Genomic DNA, 21,158 nt, shown 5'->3' with positions numbered 1-21,158 from the left:
GCTAAAATGACTCAAACATATGGGTTTTAAATGCATACAACTCAAGACAAATGTTTAAATGTTGTTTGCGACTTTTACTCTGTAAATCTCGGATTTCTTTCCTCCTTCTTGTGTTTGCTTTTGGAAATACCCAATGCGGGTGACAAATAAAGAGCCATGTTTGCAGCAATACACACTGAACATGTCGCTAGGGGAGTTCATTTCCTGCCATTTTGTGAGCAGGAATTTTGAGGGCAGTGAAGTTGGCCAACATTATCCACAACTGTGTTTCCTGTTTGAAAACGTTGCATTAAAACATCTTCACAACACAATGGTGATACAGGTCGACCGCTATATGTGTGCCATACAATCCCAACAGTTCTCAAAATAACAAAGAAAATCGTCAATATGCATCCTCTTAATATTATTTGCAGTATGTAGAAGTGCAAAGATTTCATGACATATTTCTAATGTATTGTTTATTTATATTTATTTTTACAAATGTCCAAATACAGTTGCAGAAAGAGAGAGAGAGCGAGAGAGCAATGCAATGTTGAACATAATTGTCATTTGTTGTGTGAAAGTAACCTTTGGCCCAGCAATAGAGTTTTGATAAGTATTCGCATTACGTTTTTGTGGGAATACGTTTTCGAAAATGCCCCTTTTATTTTGAAGAATCGAAGGCGGAAGTGTTTCTGTTGTTGCTGCGGACATTGGGCATTCGGCAAGCGTGATTTGTGCAGATGGGTTTCATGGTTGTGTTTGGGTCCGGCTACATAGTAATGAAATGTTTTGATGCGATTTGCGTGCACTTAGCTGTCGATTTCTTGATAAGATATTAGAGGCTCTATTTCAACCACAACCGTACAAATACTGGCTCAAAATGAATATGTATTGTTGTGGTGTCTTCCACTGATTAAGCCTGGTTTGCTCCTCTGCTACCAGAGCATGCTAAAATGGACCATCATGAATACCAAATATACTACAACAAAGTTAATAGGCTTAACGTTGTCAATGCTTCTGATAACATGGCTAATGCATGATGGGATGGACTGCAGTTTATTTACAAGATACATTATGCATCCAAATGAAGGTAAGTTGTCATTTTACCATCCTGTTTTTAAAGATTGGTAATGCTGCTTGTTTATATATGAAAGTTATCCTTGCATGAAGCTATGGCTGCCCTACTTTTACATTTAAAATAACAGATTATTGCTAGCATAATTGTGTGCACTGCTGTCTTTTTCAAATTAAAGCAGTCCTCTGTTTCAATTTTAAATGAGCATAAGGTGTACCATACAGTCAAGGCATCTTCTTACATTCTCTTACCCAGGGATTATGAATAAAACAGAATTAATACATTTGTATATATTTGCTGTCTTTCACAGGTTGTCTTCAACGGTATCCCTTTACTGTTACACTAATGGGGACTTAAGACCCACCACTGGACTAATCTGTACTTCTCCTGAGAGAAACTGGAAAGTAAAATCAGTTGCCATGCGTGTCAGTCTGTGCCAGGGCCTGTTATCTGGCGCCATCCTCCTCAACCTCCTCATCCTCTACTTCGTGTCCCGGGCCCAGCAGCAAATGATGGAGAAGAGGAAGGAGCTTGGCAGGGGCACGAGAAGGTCAGCCCTACCGGCCTCAGGTCTGGGGGGAGGCCTAGGGGTTCTTGTAGGAGTTGGAGGTGACCTTGGAGTGGGCGGAGGTGAGGGTCACAGTCGTGGCCAACGCGTGACTGTTCTTCTTCGGGAGTTTGAAAACTTTGAGAATTACGTTGGGGATGTGGCTAACTCCTTCCTCCGCCAGAGACCCGAGCTTCCCTTCTTGGCTGTAGCTGACACGTCTCCGTACCCCCCCCTGCTGCTCCCAGAGGGGGCGCGCCTTCTAGTGCTCTCCCCCAGCCCGGACCAGCCACCGCAAGCTCACAGGCCTGAGTTTCACGTCCAGACAGAGTTTGTGCTGCTGGTGCCTGATGGAGTAGAGTTGGAACAACCTCGGGCTATTGAAAGGCTCATCAGGGAGCTGGAAGGTGAGGGTGGGGGGCCTGTGAGGCTGGTGGCTTCCCCTGTGCTGGCTCGTTCGGCTGTGCAGTGTCTCCACCTGCGGGTGAACCTCAGAGAGTGGACAGCCACCTACTCGCCGGCTGCGTCTGGAAGCAGTGGGAGTGTGTGTACGGCTCTACAAGGAGATGCAGTTGTCCTCATTCGCACTGAGGATCTATTTAACCTCTCTGTCCCTCTGCGGCGGCCCCTTTTCTCCTCGCTCTTTGTCCAGACTGCCTTGAGAGGCTGGAAGGTCAAGCTGCTGGAGAGCCCCTGTTTCGCCGCAAACCACCGGCCCCTCTTCAGCTCCGCTCACAACCAATGGAAGGCCGACACAAGATTAAAGGAGACCACCGGGAAGCTCATGAGGAGTTTTGGTCTAAAGCGACTCCTGCTGTCCGATGGGAAGGAACAGTGGTATGGCTGTAGTAAAGAGACTCCTCGCTGCTTTGGCACTGTACAGGACGACACTCCAGACTACCTTTATCTGGATCGATGGACACCTCCCTGCTGCCTGCGGGCTCTCAGGGAAACCACCAAATATGTTATCAACATCCTGGAGACCTCAGGCGTACGCTACTGGCTAGAAGGGGGGTCTCTTCTGGGCGCTGTCCGTCATCAGGACATCATCCCATGGGATTATGATGTGGACCTGGGCATCTACCTGGAGGATATTCCCAATTGTGATCACTTGAAGAACCTCGACTCAGGCTCTCTTGTGGATGCTAACGGCTATGTGTGGGAGCGTGCAGTGGAAGGAGACTTCTACAGGGTCCAGTACAGCGAGGCCAACCACCTGCATGTTGACCTGTGGCCGTTCTATCCGCGTAATGGCGTCATGACAAAAGACACATGGACAGAACACAAGCAGGATGTGGAGTTCCCAGAGCACTTTCTGCAGCCGCTGGTGCCCATGTCCTTTGCCGGCATCACCGCCTACAGCCCCAACAACCACCGAGCCTTCTTGGAGCTCAAGTTTGGAGAGGGCGTTATTGAGAACCCCCAGTATCCCAACCCCACAAAAAAGAGGCTGGACAGAAGCAAATTATGAGAGATGGAGACTCCAAAGCCTGTTTATGTTGTATTATATTTGTTTACTTAAAAACACTGAAAATGTTGACTCAATTTATTTTATTGAAAGAAAAAAGATGATGCCTGAAAACTAATACGGTACCAAAAAAAACTGTATTTGCTTTCTATTTTACAACAGTTATATCACCACTATTATCTACTGCCTGGTCAAGATTTCTTCATCAGTATTTGGATGTATAATCAAAACAGTTTTCTGCCTTTCTAAGTTCAATGCAATAGTGCATTTACATCAGGCAAATTAAAAATGGTCGAAGACTGGTTTTACTACATGGTGCACTAAATCTGTACTGTAAAGTACACGACTGCTGTAAAGATGATACATGCTACACATGTATTGTCTTGTTAATAGGTGCAAAGTACTTAAACAGGATTTAAGATTATGTACAGAATAATTTATGCACAATTTTGCAGTTTGTGAATAAATGTTAATGTATATTTATGCCATTTGGCCAATACATCACCATGTTGTGAAATGAGAAACAAATCATCTTTAACCCCGTTATTGTTGGCAGTAGGGGAGGTTTATATATGGCCTTAGTATTCAGTAAAAAATATTAACTGGAATTTCCTCGATTAATAACCCTTAGCTCAGTTATGTGTGACTACTGAGCGCCCATTATTTATTTACTGGAATTGGATGAGATTAATCAAAGCAAATATTTTAATTGTGAAGTTGAACATACAGACTTACCAACTTCTCTGGGTACAACATGTTTCCTATAATGTTGTTGCTTGTGTGTGATGTATTAAGATGTAACCCCAATTGATGAACTAGTAAAATAAATGAATGATGTTTTATCAATTTGTTTTGAGGGTTGATGGCAAATACACACAGTATAAAGGAGGGTTGCAATTCTTTTTGAACACCAGGTGGCACAACACACTTTTTTTGTATTATCTGGCCTTTACAGCTCCTAAGCTTCTGCACTAAGTTGTGTTAACCATACTGTTAACAGCATTATGGGAGTTCTTCAGCCATATGGCATGAGCCCAGGGGGTGGGGGGGTTATAACAGGACACACAGGAATGCAACTCGCTTGTACGTCAGACTGTCCCAATGGCGGTGTGTTCGCATTACTCTTACTTACTGTAGGATAACCAACATTGTTCCCTCTTGCATGCTGCCATAGTATATCATCTGGAAATGACTGACTAGAACTAGAGTTTTCATGAGGCAACAAATGTATTTTTCTTTGCAGATTGTAGTGCTTGCAATTAAAACACACACCCCTATCTCACAATGTTAATGAAAGTGACAACATTCTTCAACTAAGTTTCGTAAAAATAGGGCCAGTATTCCTTCCTGTAATCTTGCTGGAAAACAAATCAAAACTATAACCTACTTGACGGAGTTACCAAAACAATGGCCAACATTTTTTTTAAAAAGGCCATTATTGTTTACATCCTTAAGACAGTAAATTCAGACTGTAACCTGGGAAGATTTGAATACCATGTGCACACACAACACAGATAATATGCGCGGACCAGACAGATGTCCATATGGTGAAAGATCTCAGAAGGGAATGATAAAATCTTTACAACCTTCCACCAAATGCTTAACATATTATACATTTGACTGTATGATGAGGCCGCAGGATTGCAGTGATTTCCTTTTTTGACCATCATGGGAAATACTGCAAAACTAGAACAGTATAAATGCTGATAAAGAATACAGACTTGAGGAATTTGTATTGAACATTAGTTATATATATGGTTGATTTTAACAGTTAATGATATGGATGGAAGTAATACACATTCAATAGTGCAACTGCAGTTAATACATGGCATATGGTGCACACATTGAATGCATGTCGCATTTGTAAATAAATGTGTAGCTATAGGGTGCCACCAATACAATTCATACCATCACTTCTTTTTTACACAGTCTCACAAGTCTACCACTGCCAATATGAAAAAGAATATTCCATAACCTTTTACAAAGAGTCTAACATCTACAATTCAACCCACAACATGTAACTGAATTTTGGAGTAACTAACATGTCAAAACGTACGCTAAAATATCTCTTTGGATTTTGATCAGGGAAATAAATAGAAATTAAACAAATTATCAGAGGCATCAACGATGGCCTGAAGCCCATATATAACGATTATGGCCATCAAAGGCAAACTTAAACAGGTTTATGTGGAGACATGCTTAACTTTGACTTAAATCCTTTCAGTTTTCAGGCCCCAACAATCAAAATAAACTAGTAGTCCATTGCTGTTATTTGATCAATGCAGCAAAATCCTTGTAGTGGAAGGACAACACATCACATTAAGTCACGCGTTACACAACGTCAAATAAATGTCAGTGTGTGCTTTAACATGCATGTGTGCCTTGGTTAGATGATGGTACCTACACAGAGCAACAGCAAGTAAAATGTAACATGTAGGCTTTGGTTTATAATAAAAAAAAAAAAAAAAATCTCCTTGGAAATGACATTCAAAGTTAACAGGTGTTGAACGTTCTCCTTGTTTGGGTGATTTTTGGTCTCAGAATATTAAAAGTACAGTCTTCAAGCCATAGGTTGTGTTGCCAGCCTTCACACCACCGTCCATCAGAAGAGGCAGAAAGGCTTGGAGGTCAATCTGTTTCCGTACATATTCACGTAGTAAAACTACTAGTTAAAAGTTCCTTCATTAAGCATAGGGGTATTGAAATGGCATCAAGCATGTCCTTTTGTGCGGCTGAAGAGGATATTATTTCCTTTGTGTGCTATTGCTTTTCACCATGAGAGAGTCTACGTACAGACATAAATAAAATGAACCGTCTATAACAACTAATGTCGTGTCTTTTCTCTTGACAGTCTCGGCCATTTCAATGCAGGGTATATGGAATATAACCTAGTTAAACTAGTGTTTCATATGCTTTAAATATGACACATTTAAACACAAGACATGAAGTTTAAATACATGACATCTGCATTAAAAAGGGGCTTTAAGGATTTAAAATAAAATATTTGTTAGGGTGACTAACAAAAATCAAGCAGCAGTTATGTAGTCCCTGTCAACTTTTAAAGTCAGAAATTTGTGAAATTTGTGTTTTCCACCACAAAGTCAACACGCTGCCCTAATGGTCAACACCAGTAGTGTGCAAATTTGGTGAAAATGTAACATTTCATTTTTTTATAAAATTAGATGTTAGAGGGTCACTAGAACAGCCCCTTGACACCGTGATTTGGTGAACACCTGTTGTTTACAACTTGGCCAAATGTAAAATGTCTGACATTACAAATTGAAGAGGACCGACCATATGCAACATTAGTAGCCAGCCTAATGTACAATTCTGCCTCAAAACAAGGAAACAAAAGTCCCTGGGTGGATTTGTAATGTCCGCCTTAACTCTTTTGCACAGAATAGTGTAGAGGTAAGACAAAGTTTCATTGCATCATAGTCCCTCCTCTCTTTTCTACAGGGCATAAAAAAAGGGATTAAGAACCTCAGGTTTTGCAGGAGTGTGAAATAAGTGAGTGTATCATTGATGTATCAGCAGCTGGATTACATGGCTGACTCTCTTTCACCAGACGGAGACTTCTTCTCTTCACTGTCCCTCCCACCTCGCCTCTCAATGAGCGGCGAGTTCTCCGGGGCCGCAGCTGATTGGTCTCCCTCCAGTCTGACCTCGCTCAGCTCTGCTCCCTCCTGTCGTTGGGCCGTGCGGTCCACAAAGTGCTGCAGGATCCCAGCGCCGAAGGCATCGCCCTCTACATTAATCACTGTGCAGGTACGGTCACTGAAGAGACACAGAAGGGAGGGCAAACCACATTTATATACAGTGTTTATGCAGGTTTCAAAAGGTTACATTTTGGACTTTTAAGACCAAATAGAATTAAAATGAATACCCATCTGTGTTTTGTGATCATGTAGAAATAACAATAACTTAGAAAAAATAAATTGAATGCATAGGAGAACATTGATGTAATCCCACTATACAATATTAACAAAAACTCAAAGCATGACGGTCACCATGGAGATAGATAACACATTTTTTATTGTGATCCAGTTCTTGGCTATGCAAAAAAATCATTAAATTCAGACGCCCCTTTTAAATATTTACAGTCAACACATCAGTATAACATTATCAAGACCTATCAAATCATTTTCTTTTAAAGAGGCCAACATTTCAGAACCTTTAATATAAGACATATTAAGGAAAGAGCTCTGTAAATAACTGCCTCAGACTTTGCCAAGGTATGTCATAACTGTTGCTTGGTTGTTGTGTTCTGTGTTTTTCATAAAATCCCAGAAGTTGTGTACTTACACAAGCCAGTCAACAGCCAGGATGAGAGAGATTTCTTTGGTGGGCAGTCCTATGGCCTCCAGGATGATGGCGAGGGTCAACACACCACCAGCAGGTATACCCGCTGCTCCAACACTGGATGCTGTGGCTGTCACACTAACAAATCAAGAGGGAACATGATCACAGTTAGACACAGATTCACTTCCATACAGCATTGTCACACACATTTTATTCTATTCAGACTAGATTTGCACCTAATAAGTAAGGTAATTGTAGAGTTGCATATAAAATGTATTCAGCAGTGTAACTCCAGTTGTGTTTCAGTGGCTTTGGGACTTACAGGATGGTGATGATTTGGATAAAGTTAAGTGAATAGTTGTTCAGCTGAGCGATGAAAACAGCAGCCACACACTGGAAGAGAGCCGCTCCGTCCATGTTGACCGTTGCTCCGATGGGCAGGATGAAACGGCTGATGTGCTTGGATACGCCGTTATTTTCCTCCACACACTTCATCATCAGGGGCAGAGTGGCAGAGCTAGGAAACAAGGAATGTGTGAGCGTATCGAGGCGAAAAGGTATTTCCATGTGTGTTTGTAGAGAGAGTTAAGTGTGTGTGTGTGTGTGTGTGTGTGTGTGTGTGTGTGTGTGTGTGTGTGTGTGTGTGTGTGTGTGTGTGTGTGTGTGTGTGTGTGTGTGTGTGTGTGTGTGTGTGTGTGTGTGTGTGTGTGTGTGTGTGTGTGTGTGTGTGTGTGTGTGTGTGTGTGTGTGTGTGTGTGTGTTTAAGAACAGAATATCCTTAGTATTAACAACCAGAGGGAACAAATAAGTGTGCAGTTTATTACCTGGAGCTCGTTCCGAAGGCCGTTGCCAGAGCTGTGAATATCCCCCAGAGGAAGGTGTATGGGTTCTTCCTTGTAATGATGAAGTAAATGAGCGGCAGCACGAGGAGGCCATGGATGGCATGTCCAATGATACAGCAGGCTATGTATTTGCCCAGACTGGCAAATAGTAAGGCAACATTCTCCATCTCAACGATCTTGCCAGCCACGAGGAACATGATACCAAGAGGGGCATACCTGTAGAGAGACAGTGAGGTGAGTGCAGGAAAGACAAAGAAATGGACAGATCATTAAATAATTATGGTTCTGGAACTTACACAAAGAACAAGCCTCTCGCATTTACACAAGTTTCTTACCACATGATCCAGGAGACCAGCACCATGGTGGCTTCATTGAACGAGTTGAAGAACTTGATCAGGATTTCTCCTTCCTCTCCCAGTTTTCTCAAAGCCACACCAAAAACAATGGCAAACACAACCAGACCAAGAATATTCATCCCATCCTGGTCTGTACCAAAAGGCACCTGGAGACATGCACAGAAGAGAAACGTCAGGACACAGATCCACACCAGACACAGAAACATGTTGGATTATGATGTGTTGGGTATTTCTGGTTAATGTTATGGACCTTTACCTTTTCCAATGTGATATTGGGGTTTCCATCAGTACCATTCCTGGTAATCAGCTTGTAGCTTGTTGCATACTGGATGGGAAAGAAAGTTTTGACCATTATTTACTTTAGTAACTTGAGTCAGTTAAATAAACAATCTAAGAATATCCTTTAAACAATTTCAAATGATCAGTTTTGTAAAGTTCTAGAACAGATTCCAGTACTTACTGATTGAAAGGCAGCCGAAACCAGGTTGGATGGAAATATGTTTCTGTGGAGAGAGAAAAACAAAACACTTTAATGATAATTCCTGTGTGTATACCAGATGTCTCAGGAGAAACACAATGAAAACAATGTAGCTGTAATTGGAGGAAGATAAATTACAAATGAAGAGCAGAAAACAATACAAAACGTGAGTCTTGTTTTCATTTGCATACACACAACAGCAAAAAATAACCCTGAGCACTTGTGTGAATCGAGACACAAGGCAAACACATCGTAAAGCTATAGAGTGGTCTTTGTTGAGTTTATAGCTGTTCCTTGTGAATTCTTAAATATTTTCACAGCACATTAATAATTTAAGTCTACAACAAAAACATTGTCCTTTCTTTCTGTTGTAGAGACAGCAGCAAAAGTTACCCTCTGGTCACCACTGATACTTCAAGCAAATGGAATCACAAGATGGATCATGTGGAAATAGCTGGGAGAATTTACCTATTAAGCCCCTTTTCCCCCCACTTCTAATTGCCGTTTGGCTATTCAATCTCTGCTAAGAAGTGTACACACACATACATTGGTACATGGGTTGAACTGTATGTTAAATCTCTAAGAATGCATGAAACCAACGTGTCCCAGATAGTCCTATATGTATTGGATTTAGAATATAATCAAGGCATTAACTTCACAAGCCCTTTCCAACCATTAATTCCCTTACATTGGAACCATAATGCATTAGAATTAAAACATCATGTGATTGTGGCATGGCAACATGAAACACCCTGCAACGGGAACACAGACTGAGGCAAGATGTGCTGCAAATAGCCATGGCTGCCAGGCTTTCAAACAAATAGCAAACTTGATTTGGATATTCAAGTGGTTGTGTATTATAGTTTTTTTTACAACTGATTTGTATGACTAGCAAAGGGACATCCTCGCAATATCTGTATGTTTAGTATCATTAGAAGCGATGCCACGGTTTTCTAAATCATCAGTTAGACTTTTGATATTTTTTTTGAAAATACTTTGCAGATCCTGCTTTTGAATACAATGATCAAAATGAAGAGCCAAACGATTTTTGATTTACAAACAATACACTGACGTCCCTAATCATTAGGCCTAATGGATGTTATAACGACTTCAGAGGATAAAACAATACTGTTTGCTAAGGAATTGATTCTGCAGAGATTTAACCAGAATGGATCCACTTCCTTGTTCTTTGTTGTGGCAAATTCACTCCTGTTGCAGGTACAAAACCCTTCCAATAAAATGCAGGTTCATTAGAATATATCACCCCCCCCATCTCAGTATCTCCGCCCACTGCTTTTGCCCTTAGGGCTTAAAGAGACAGACGTGCAACTAACCCTGTCTATTGCACAACCAGAGATGACAATAATCAGTGGCATGACAACAATCCACACAAGTTCAAATGCCATTAGGTGGGTGTGTTTCTTTTGTGTCAGGCTTTTGTTTTAGGAAAATTGTTGTGACGTCTTTCCAGCATCTTGTTACACCAGTATCTGGCAACAATCAGGGAACATCGAGTGAAGGTCGGCGTGGAATTGTTAATGTAATATATAAAAGAAGTCCAAGTAAATGTGCTTGTTTAAAAAGAGAACACTTCCGCCTTAATAATAATAATACCTTACATTTATTATAGCGCTTTTCCAGATACTCAAAGCGCTTAAGACAATGCCACTCACACCATGTTTAGTAATCTAAAAAGAAAACACTGAGACGTGTCACTTCTTTCCTGTAGCTATAGGCAAATAACGTTGTCAATAATGTCACAGGTGTCACCAGCAACTACTGATAGCAGTCACCTGTGAATGTAGGTCATATTGTTTAAAGTGGGAAACCAAACAACATGTGGCAGATAGGAAATGTCAACAAGGATATGTAGGAGTGGCTCCAGTCACAGTTTAACCCATCATAAACACCCGTAAGCTAACAGTTGGTATTCTGCTGTACTGCTTGGACAATGACAGAAAAGCATTTAATAGAGTGTGAGTCTTGGAATAATGACCAGGCCATTTTTACGCTTTGATGAACAGCCCCCCGGTAAAGTCTCTTTGTCTTTGTTGTCACAACTAACTAGGACACCAACTGAGAAGGATCACTGTAATGAGAGGCACGGGTTTTGTCAGCTTTCATAATAGGATCATGTGTTAGTGTGTGCGTGTGGTGTTGGCATGTGTCCTGCACGAGCTAAACATTACTTTATGAACAGCAGACAGCAAATCATTTTGAACAAAGGTGTTCCAGACGTTGCATTCAGGAACATCCTTTAACACTAAACTGGACCAGTATATTGATTCTAGAAGTAAAATAAGTATATCCCTTTTCATCCTTGCTGTTAAACATGAACAGAGTCAAACAAAATGGTAAATAGTCCATCTGAAGTTTGTAAACCAAACCATTGTGTTGCAATTTACATAGGGCCTCTGATAAAAACCATCAGGATAACATTGTTAATCTACGAGTGGTTGTGTTTTGCTCTGTTAGTCCTGCATGTGTAATCTGGCTGTGGGCAGTATGAAATGTATTTAGGAGGTGTTACCAGGGCATGGTCACACTGCTGGTATGGGAGAGAGGGTGGAACATTCTGGCTTTTATAGTAACAATTCCATAATTCATGGAAAGCTGCACTGAATTCTCTAAAACGAACCAGAAAAAATTATGCAATAGAGTCCCACGTGTATATGAACAGTGAATTTCAGTTAATATGAAATAACAATACAGGTTTATATTGCTCAATAAATACTGTTGTAGAGAGCCCATCACATAGCCAAAACTCAAAAGAGTGTTACAGTTTCTCAACTATAAAGAAAAAACTTCACAGGCCCTTTCTAGTCACTAGCAGGACATTGTGGTGTAGTGTGTGGATGGGCAATGTGTTTATAAAAAGGCTGAGGTTCAAGAGCCTTTAACCTTATAGTAAACTAATCTACTACTGAATAGGAAGCTGTGGCTTAGTGGGTAGTGTGCTGGACGAATCAGGGGATAGCAAGTTCGAGTTCCACTGCAGTCAGCATGTCCCTGGGCAAGACACTTCACCCCAAATTGCTCCTGTGGGGATTGTCCACAATACTGAATGTATGTAAGTCGCTTTGGATAAAAGCGTCTAACAAATGACATGTAATGTAATGAATATCTTCTGGCTCAGATAAGAAATGCCTTTAGGGGATCTATCTGATTTTGGAGACGAGAAAACCAACAACCTCATATGACATGTGTATAATGTGTTACTGCAAATTCAATACATGATTATGTGTAAAAAATGTTAGATTCTGAGTAAACCTTTTGCCAAGTCTAAGCACTGCTGTTGTCCCTTGTTCCTCAAAAGATGATGTGGCACAGGTCTCATGATGTCCCATGAATGTGACACGTAAAAAAGAGACAAGTGTGGTGAAAAATGGACACAGTGACATGCAAGTGCAAACAGGGTCACCAATTAAAGGCTGCAGGGTACAGGGCACTGAGCTAGCGTTCTATCATCAGATAAATGTTAGGCCACATTTCTCCTAACCACGTGTCTGTGTACACTACCGTTTGTCTTTAAATTGTGTTAAAAATACATCCTGCTTCACACGTATGGTAGTATATTAAGTGGAAAGGACATACCGTGACGCGCTTCCTTAGAGTAAAATTAGAAGAGCAGAGGTGTGCTGGTTTTAAACTTTACAAACGGGTAACGAAACAGGACGTTTCACACCAAATGTGTCACCCACGTGACACAAGTAAGTAAGTAATTACACCACGTGTCAAAATAAAGACAAAATGTGAACGAAAACTAAATTATTGAGTCAACTTGTGTCTACAAAAAGAAAACATGGTCAAAAGAAGGAGGACCGTAGTCATCGAACAGACAGAGACAACAGGCACTCTGTCCGGGGAGTTAGAGGCAGAGCTGATGCAACTGTAGATGTCATTACAGCACACCTAGCTGAGAACACGTCAAGCTACATGTTCAATGTGGCTACCACCCAGTAGCCAGACTTATGTTCTCTTTGTAACTTTAAAACAAAAATTACCGAAAGATAACTCCAACTTAGTGTGTAACTTATTAGCAACACGTTTAACACATCACTTGAGGAACAATAACATTGTATGCATCGTTTTTAAGAGTGTCTGGGTTCAGCAGGTTTTGAAGTGTGGGGGGATCACTTACCTGATCAAATCTAAGAAGGAGTCTATCACTTCTTTAGCCACAGGTACTTCGTCCCCAAAGTCTTGCAACGTGGGTTTGGCTATCGACCCAGACCCGGGGTTTATGATGTAACACATTATAACTCCGATGGAGGAAGCAATCAAGGTGGTGACCAGGAAGAACAGCATAGCCCAGCCGCCCAGTTTGCCCAGGGCTTTAGGGTCGATGCTTGCCGAACCGGACACTAGACTGCACACCACCAGGGGGATGATGATCATCTTCAGCAGCCGGATCAACAGTTCTCCGGGGAACCCGATGTAGATGATCTGCGTCTTGGACAGCGTAGCATTGCGCACCCCAAGTCCAATAAAAACACCGATGATGACCCCGGCCACGGTGAGAATCACCAGCAAGTTGGCCATCACTATTCTCTTGACCCGCTGGACCAGCGGCTCCTGGCCGCCTTTATTCGGGCTCTTCATTCCGTTGACCCGTGTCTCATCGAGGTGTGCGTCGCCGTTGGATGCATTCCCCTCCTCCATGTCCATCTTCTCAGCCATTGTGCTCTTTGAAAGTGACCCTGACAATACTCCGAAGAGCTCAAACGCTATTGTTACTGAGGTGATAGTAACTTTTAATATTATAAGCACTCGCTGCCGGTTTCCGTCACACTTACACACGATTCTGCCGCTCCACTCAGCGTATGTGTAACTTTATCTACTCGGAAACACCCACTATGACGTATAACAGCTGGGCGTGTTTTTATATATACAGTCTATGCCAGGGGTGGGGAACCTCCGGCCCCCGGGCCGTATACGGCCCGCGAGACCATTTGGTATGGCCCTCGAGGTAATTTATAAACACACGCAAAAAAGAATAAAATTAAAGAAATCTAGACCGCAAAATAATTAAACCTGTGTGAGTGCCTGTTTTTCCTGGCAACGGTCATGGTCCTTGAACACAACACGAGCCTAACGTGTCATCACCATAGGTCATCACGTGGTATATGTCTAGTCTGACAGGGGTGCAATTCTGACGGAGAGCACCAGAACGCCACTCCAGGACTTCAACACAATTGCAGTACCCATAAATCCGTACACATGCTGCAGTTTTTGCGTGGCTGTGTCTTTAGTTGTAAACCCAGTGGCGATCTGTTCATCTGTCATTCTGATCATTCAGTCAATAGCTTTGTTGTTATTAGCATCTGGTTAGCTAGCTATGCTAACGAATATAAGAAGCTTTTTCTCCAACCAGTGAGGTAAAGGCACATCTTTATATGATCCTTATAGTTATCAAAAAACAAGAGAATATACAGGTATATAATACTATATGACAGTAAAAAAAAATTGTTATTAATAAACAAGAATACAGTTTGAAAGGAGAGTGATTTGTAAAATATCCATAAAGAAAAAGTAAATCTGCTTACAGTTCTGTTTCAAATGGGTGTTGAGAGATGTTTCCATAGATCTCTTCATTTTGCTCTCAAAGTGCACCAGATTGATGCTTTCAACTTGGAGGATGTTGAAAAAATTGAAATGGCCCTTGAGAGGAAAAAGGTTCCCCACCCCTGGTCTATGCCATGGCATGGGTCGGCAACAGGCGGCCCGCGGGCCATTGTTGGCCCGCCAGCAATAATATTTGGCCCGTAATTTTGAGAATCAAAAATAAAATATTATTTTGAGATAATTTTATTTTTTTAAACAACATAGGACCGAGAGTCGCACATCAGGGTTTCCGTTAGCCGGTAATCACCGGTTTTTATCTGGTAAAATTCATTAAAACCCGGTAAATTCAAAACTTGCTCGTCAAAATCTCTGGTAATAATTAGGGATGCTCCGATCGATCGGCCGCCGGTCATTATCGGCCGATATTCACTCTTAATAGTTTGATCGGTGCTGTGGAAGAGCAGAGTGGCGAGGGAGAGCTGTCATCTTCCCTTTACAAGCTTCAAACATGTATTTATCGTGTGATTTTGGAAATAAAAGTTCCATATTCTGAAAGCCAAGACTTTGTTTATTTAAAATCAAACAAAACACCCGAACCCTGAAAAACTAGTTTTTTACGCAAATCCACGTTTATTTTTAAATGAGCCGTTGCGACTTCCGACTGATTTCGATAGAGCGGATCACATATGGCAAATGTGTGGTTGTGGGGAACCAGGTCAATTAAAGTACTTATTTAACTATTAAATACATTGAGTTTGAGTAAAATACTTGGTTACTGATTAATTTAGGTTATAATATATTAAATTGCAAAGCAAAACATGCTGTAATTGATTATTTTGATATTTTTTTTAAAGGTTTTCAACCTGAAAGAATCCTAATGTGTCCTTGAAAAGTTGAAATAAAGAAAAGGAAAAAGGATTCCAGTTGTCCATGCGTCCTCTGTTGCCCCTCAAGCCTCTCAAATGTGGGCAAACACTCAAATAAATGCCAAAAACCCAGAGAACTTGACAATACTTATCAGAATAAAAGTATGTTAAATAACACTGCTAGCTAGTTAATAACTCTACTTTACTCAGAGGCTCGTCGATTGAGGAAAGGGAGGACCATCCTCCCTACAATTTCAGAGAAAATGTTACTTTGAAGAGAACAATAAATACACCTCAATTTAAAAGATAAGTCTGTTAAAATACAGATAATAGCCCTGGCTTTGGGACTGAAATGGGGCTAGAGAGGACGAGCCTCCCTTTGGGCAGGTCTAGCCAGAGGCTCTGGATTGGGCGCTTATATCATCAGTGAACCAATCAGCGGATCTGACTGCGCATCAGAGTGTTGATGGGGAGGCTTATCAGCGATATCAGAGTTTTTTCTGAACCGGGGAACAGGGGCGCTGCGACCTCTTACCAAAATCAATTCCTTGAATTAGGCTTTGATTATGTTCTGGCCTGCCATCTTGTGGCTCAGCAAAAAATTGGCCCAAGGCCAAATTTACTTGCCTACCCCTGGTCTATGGTTTGATACAATGGTTTGAATAGAGAAGCTGGAAGCAGTCAATTAGCCTATTACTCAACATTACATGTGTTGAAACAAATGAAAAACACTACTAGTTCGTTAAGTCGTTGTAGTTGATGTTGCAATGAAATGTAAATGGTCATAAGCTATTAACCATTAACACAAGATTATTGATGAATCAATCAAATAATGAAAGAACGGTATTTCACAGTTTCATCAAATGCTTTAGGCTGAAACAGCAATTTAAATAGGAAGAGGTTGGTAGAGTGTTGGCAATGTGATTTATTGTTCTTAGTAAAATATCCTTTATCTGTGATGACCTTGTCTGATTGGATGATTAACCATCTTGTATTTTACCTTTTTGCGCCAGAGCTAGTCAAAGTCAAAGATAATTCTTTGCAATACAATTTCAAATCATGTTTCAAATAATTCAGCTGTATTAAAGTCCAGGAGAAAATGTGAATGTGCATGACACAAACAAAATTACTTTTAAGTTGTCACATTTCAAGGTAATGTTATATTGCCCCCCCCCCCATTACTTTTAGCCAATTATCATGTATGTTTTATGTTGTCTTTACCTTCATCTAGAACAGCGCGGTATTCAGGGCCTAATAACTAGAAAATAATAACTATGGTGTAGACTTTGCAGAAAAAAGTAAAGTTTGGCATATAGCAGCATTTTCATGTTTAAATAGAGTTTATACATGAAAGACTAGGCAGCAATAGTTTATTGATTGATGTGAATACACTGAAAATAGCTACCTGAAAATAGCAAGAAACTAGGTCTTGCTTGGTGCAGGGAAAGCATCACTGCATGCACATTTCCTTAAGCATAAATATGCAAATAATTGAGCTGAATGAAAATCAAAAAATAAATGAACATGAGGAAAATGTATTGAAAAAGTGACACAGAATTGTGTGTTAGTGACGTACATCAACCGAGAAGCTTTGCCTGCACAGCTGTGGAGACTGCCACTGGACTTTGATGAGACCTCCCTCCTTTGAGTGTTTATTTTTTCTCTTCCCAGAAACCAATTCAACAAAGAATATCATTATTGTTATAGTATTTACATCAAAGGGTGAGGCATGTGGAACCACAACACATCACCATAACAATAAGCAATTTAATCAATGGATATGTTTTAATGACAAGTAATGATAATTGAGAATCACAGGTTACATTGCACAATTTCAACTGCACTATGACTTAACCAATCACTGGAATGCAAGGAAATACACTGCATCCTTCTCCATTTCTTCAGAGATATTTCAGGAACAAGTGCAGGCAAAATGTAAGAATGAAAGTGAGAGGGAGGGTTTGGGATGGAAACAGCAAAAAACTGGTTTCAAATTCTCAAATCATTGTTTTCTGGCTGCCACCCTACAGTTTTTTGGCACGTTTTGTGTCAAACTGTAGCAGAGACAGACTCTCATTGTCTGAAATACTGAGGACTACAGTCTGATAGCTTCAAATGCATGTGTTGGGGTCCAATAAAGACTAGGGTTAGCTTACACTCAAACAACAATCCAATCCCTTCTAAAACAGTGTCCCACTGGTAGACATTTGTGGGAAAAACACCTTTAACACCAAATAAAACCCACAGGACCAGAACTCAGGCTGATAGGAAGCCGTCCTCTCCTATTGCTTGGTTTGTTATCTCAAGCCTGTTCTTTGTTCTCCCTGACTGTGAGATGATTGGAGGATCACTGTGATTCTGTGAAATAGAGCGTTACTCTGTGAGAAAGGACAACTTCAATAGCTAAACCCGCAGGCCGAGCCGAGAGTTGGCCCCATCTATACAAACACACACTGCACACACAATCTGCACAAACCGCATACCTGACAAGATGATTTTCTGCTGTTATTTAACATCTCAAAAATTGAGTTTTCCTCCAAATGCAGATTGCTTACAACAAGAACAAAGACAAAACGATACAGAAAATAAACTTAAATCCAAGATATGTTCAAACTAATGCCATTATGTGTCTGTAGTATATTTCTAAATATTCCTGTCTATGTATACACTGCCTGTCTGTGTCTATATATACACTGCCTGAGTGTTTGGTGATGTACCTGCTTGCTGAATAAAGTCACATGGCACAAGCATCATGTGACCTCGGAAACCAGGACAAGGACAAAAGGACATGTTGGACAACAAAATACAGCAGTCTCAGGTATCATGAGAGCCAATAAAGAAATTAGGAAGGTGGAGACAGAAAGGAAACATAACACTACATCTTAATGTGCCATAAAGTAATGGAATTCTACTGTTGTCATGTAGCATGACCCAGGTGCAATGCAGAAAAGCTTTCACTAAGCTCACCTCCAAGGGACATTGTATTTTGTAAGAATCCCTCAAAAGAAAAGATATATTCATAAGAATAACCACATGTTAGGCAAGGAATGTGCTGAGTCATGAAAACACAGCAAGTCTAGATTCAGCCCCATCGCTGTAGTCCAGAAGTGATAGGAAGGCCCCTAAACCCTGTCTGGTCTTGTAGAGCCTTGTGTGATCAGGAGGGGCCTCCGAAATTATTCACGGATTTACACTTTGTAATCAGACTCACCTCACATGCACTGCCTACAACCTTCCTCCTGTGTCTGTTACAGCCGACTTTTCATAAGCAGGCGTACTACTTCTCTAAAGGAACTTTTCTTTTTAAATAATGTTCAGTTCTTTTATAAATGAATTTCTGACTTTTTAAATCTAGGATCATTAAGTACAGTTCGCCCCCACAAAATCCTGCACACCTATATCCTAGTGACATAGCCTTTGTTAAGAAAGTGTAATTTCACATAAATAAAAATTCCTACTGCTTATCGTTCACTTTATTTGAACTTTCATAAACGCTTTTAGGTTTGAAACCAATGCCCATTAGCAAGATTGTTAAATTAGACCCAAGCCTTCAGTCTGTTGAACAGGAGCAATGTGTCTTAAATTGTGTATCGAAGATTTGGACATAAACAACCTTTCGTAAAAGCTCTGTCAAAACCCCAGTGAAGTTTTTTTAACCCACCTGGCAAAAAGGCAGGTGATAAATTGGTTGTAAAGCCAGACGCAGACAAAAGATCCACACTCTGCATTAAAAGCTACACCAATTTCAGTTGTGCTTGACAATGCCTGATACAAATCTCTGTTAGATAGGAAGGAAAGCCTAAATATGTTGGGTTTCAATTAAGAAATGCTGGATGATTGAGAAGATACATGACTGAAGTTGTGTATTCTTATAGAACAAATTATGTGCAAAGCCTCATATAGCTGTACATCTTTTTTTATCATCCCCACAACCGACATACTTTCCTACTCACACGACCCTCCCCCATTCACAAACACTTTGGGTAAATTATCCACACGCTGTGTACATCCGCAACAAGGCATCTTTAGGAGAAACGTGTTTAAACCGCACCATATGTTGGAGAGCTGTTTTTCTGCTAGCGTTAAATGTTTAACCCTGGACTGCTCCTCCCTCTCCCCTTCCACCACAGCACCATTTTCCTTTGGCTTGTTTTTGCTGGAGGTCTTGCTTACTGTGAAATGCTGACAACATGTTTTTTGCCCTTGGGTAATGTCTTTTAAACGTGTCTAGCCAATGGTAGTTAATCATTATTGTCTTTTAAATGTGGTATTGTTTAGCCGCTAACATTGCTTAACTGCTTTGATAATTCACATTAACATTTGAATTAAGGAATTACATCCACAGAAAATCCTCCTCCCCTTTGCCAGTCTTGTATCCTTCTCATGCATATAAAGGACCAGTGGAATATGGAAATAGGTCTTCCTTTCCCCTGCCTCTCTGCACTGTAAGTCATTTGATATTCCTGGTGGCTCCCTCCCTGTCTATCTGTTATAGGTGCAGTGAGTTCCCTGGTGGAGGTGTGTGTTTTGTAAAGGCTGGTCAAAACACACCCTGCGACTGCCACGAAAAACAGCTGGCCATTAACATTCACTCTGTACAGCTGTTTAAGGAGAACAATTAACAATACATGCAGCTCATGTGCACTGCATGTCATTACAACATTGTGTGCATCTGTACATGTGCTGTTGTATGTGTTGCTGTGTGCACTTGAATTAATGACCTGCATTAGGCTGAGGTCAATCAATAACACACAGAGAGGAAATTAATCTGCTGGCTTTTGTTTCCATTATTGCTTAACTGAGTAGTTATCTGCACTGCTAGTTCCTGTAACAAGGCATCAACACATGTTGTTATTTTTTATTCTAACGGAAATTCAGCAATTTCAGCACTCATCATTTCCAGTAAAACGGAAATTAAATGATTCACAGGTCCCCTCCCTCTAAGTCAAACCCTTCTCCTTCAATGCTGTCACACTAAAGGTCAGACCAAGAGGTGAGATGCAAAATATGTTTAATATTCCTCACATGTATCTTAAGGTAACACAAGAAAGGCGACAAGAAACATTGCATCAATTTTCTAGCTCGTGTATTTTCATTTGTCCGCCTTCGGGCTAATGAATGGACATTCTTTTGAAACAGAGAAGACAAATATGCAAGCACTTTGTTAGTGTCATAAAACTATTTACTCACTGAATTTATTTGTTTAAATTGGGCCAGTATGTGGCATAACTGTCCCGCCCTGAAACACCTCTCATGGCATTTGGTGGTGGCAGTCGTATTGTAACGACACTTAAACATTGAAGATTCCACTTGTACTTAAAATACTCGAGAATTTGAATTACATTGTTAGCTTTCTTTCTCACCTATTTGAATGTTTATCTTATGTTTGCGCTGTAGAAGGTGAGGGTTTGACTTCTGCAAGATTAGATTTAGGGGGCCAGAAGAACATAATCTTCCCTGGGACATGTGCAGGGAACATTCAGGCCTGAGCAAGAAAAAGGCAGACAGAGTCAGTGAGGGCTCTGATTTGCTGAGATCTCCACGCCCATCTCGCGACGCCTCCCCCTTACCCACTTCTTTCCTCGCAGTCATACGATACTGTATGCCATGGAGGAGCTCAGAATTTATTCTTTTCCAGTCCACCCTCTCTCCGTCTCATGTTTTTCACCACCCACTC

The 21,158-nt window shown here is 40.8% G+C and overlaps 2 protein-coding genes across 2 annotated transcripts; one reads left to right on the top strand and one right to left on the bottom strand.

Moving 5' to 3' along the window:
- Positions 1–491: 491 nt before the first annotated feature.
- On the top strand, positions 492–3,914 carry fkrp (fukutin related protein). Its single transcript, XM_034096960.1, has 2 exons — positions 492–1,072; positions 1,368–3,914. Exon 2 carries the CDS (start codon positions 1,477–1,479, stop codon positions 3,073–3,075), a length of 1,599 nt encoding a protein of 532 aa, XP_033952851.1. The 5' UTR covers positions 492–1,072; positions 1,368–1,476; the 3' UTR covers positions 3,076–3,914.
- Positions 3,915–4,280: 366 nt separating this feature from the next.
- On the bottom strand, positions 4,281–13,881 carry slc1a5 (solute carrier family 1 member 5). The gene is made up of 8 exons (XM_034096959.2): positions 13,192–13,881; positions 9,033–9,075; positions 8,829–8,897; positions 8,552–8,718; positions 8,199–8,432; positions 7,697–7,891; positions 7,378–7,512; positions 4,281–6,849 (listed from the first exon to the last, which is right to left on the bottom strand). Exons 1-8 carry the CDS (start codon positions 13,728–13,730, stop codon positions 6,615–6,617), a joined length of 1,617 nt encoding a protein of 538 aa, XP_033952850.1. The 5' UTR covers positions 13,731–13,881; the 3' UTR covers positions 4,281–6,614.
- Positions 13,882–21,158: the final 7,277 nt, after the last annotated feature.

The sequence above is a fragment of the Pseudochaenichthys georgianus genome, chromosome 13, assembly GCF_902827115.2.
Source record: "Pseudochaenichthys georgianus chromosome 13, fPseGeo1.2, whole genome shotgun sequence".
Taxonomy (NCBI): Eukaryota; Metazoa; Chordata; class Actinopteri; order Perciformes; family Channichthyidae; genus Pseudochaenichthys; species Pseudochaenichthys georgianus.
Note: the sequence above shows the minus strand (reverse complement) of the source record. Positions and strands in the feature narration are given on the sequence as shown.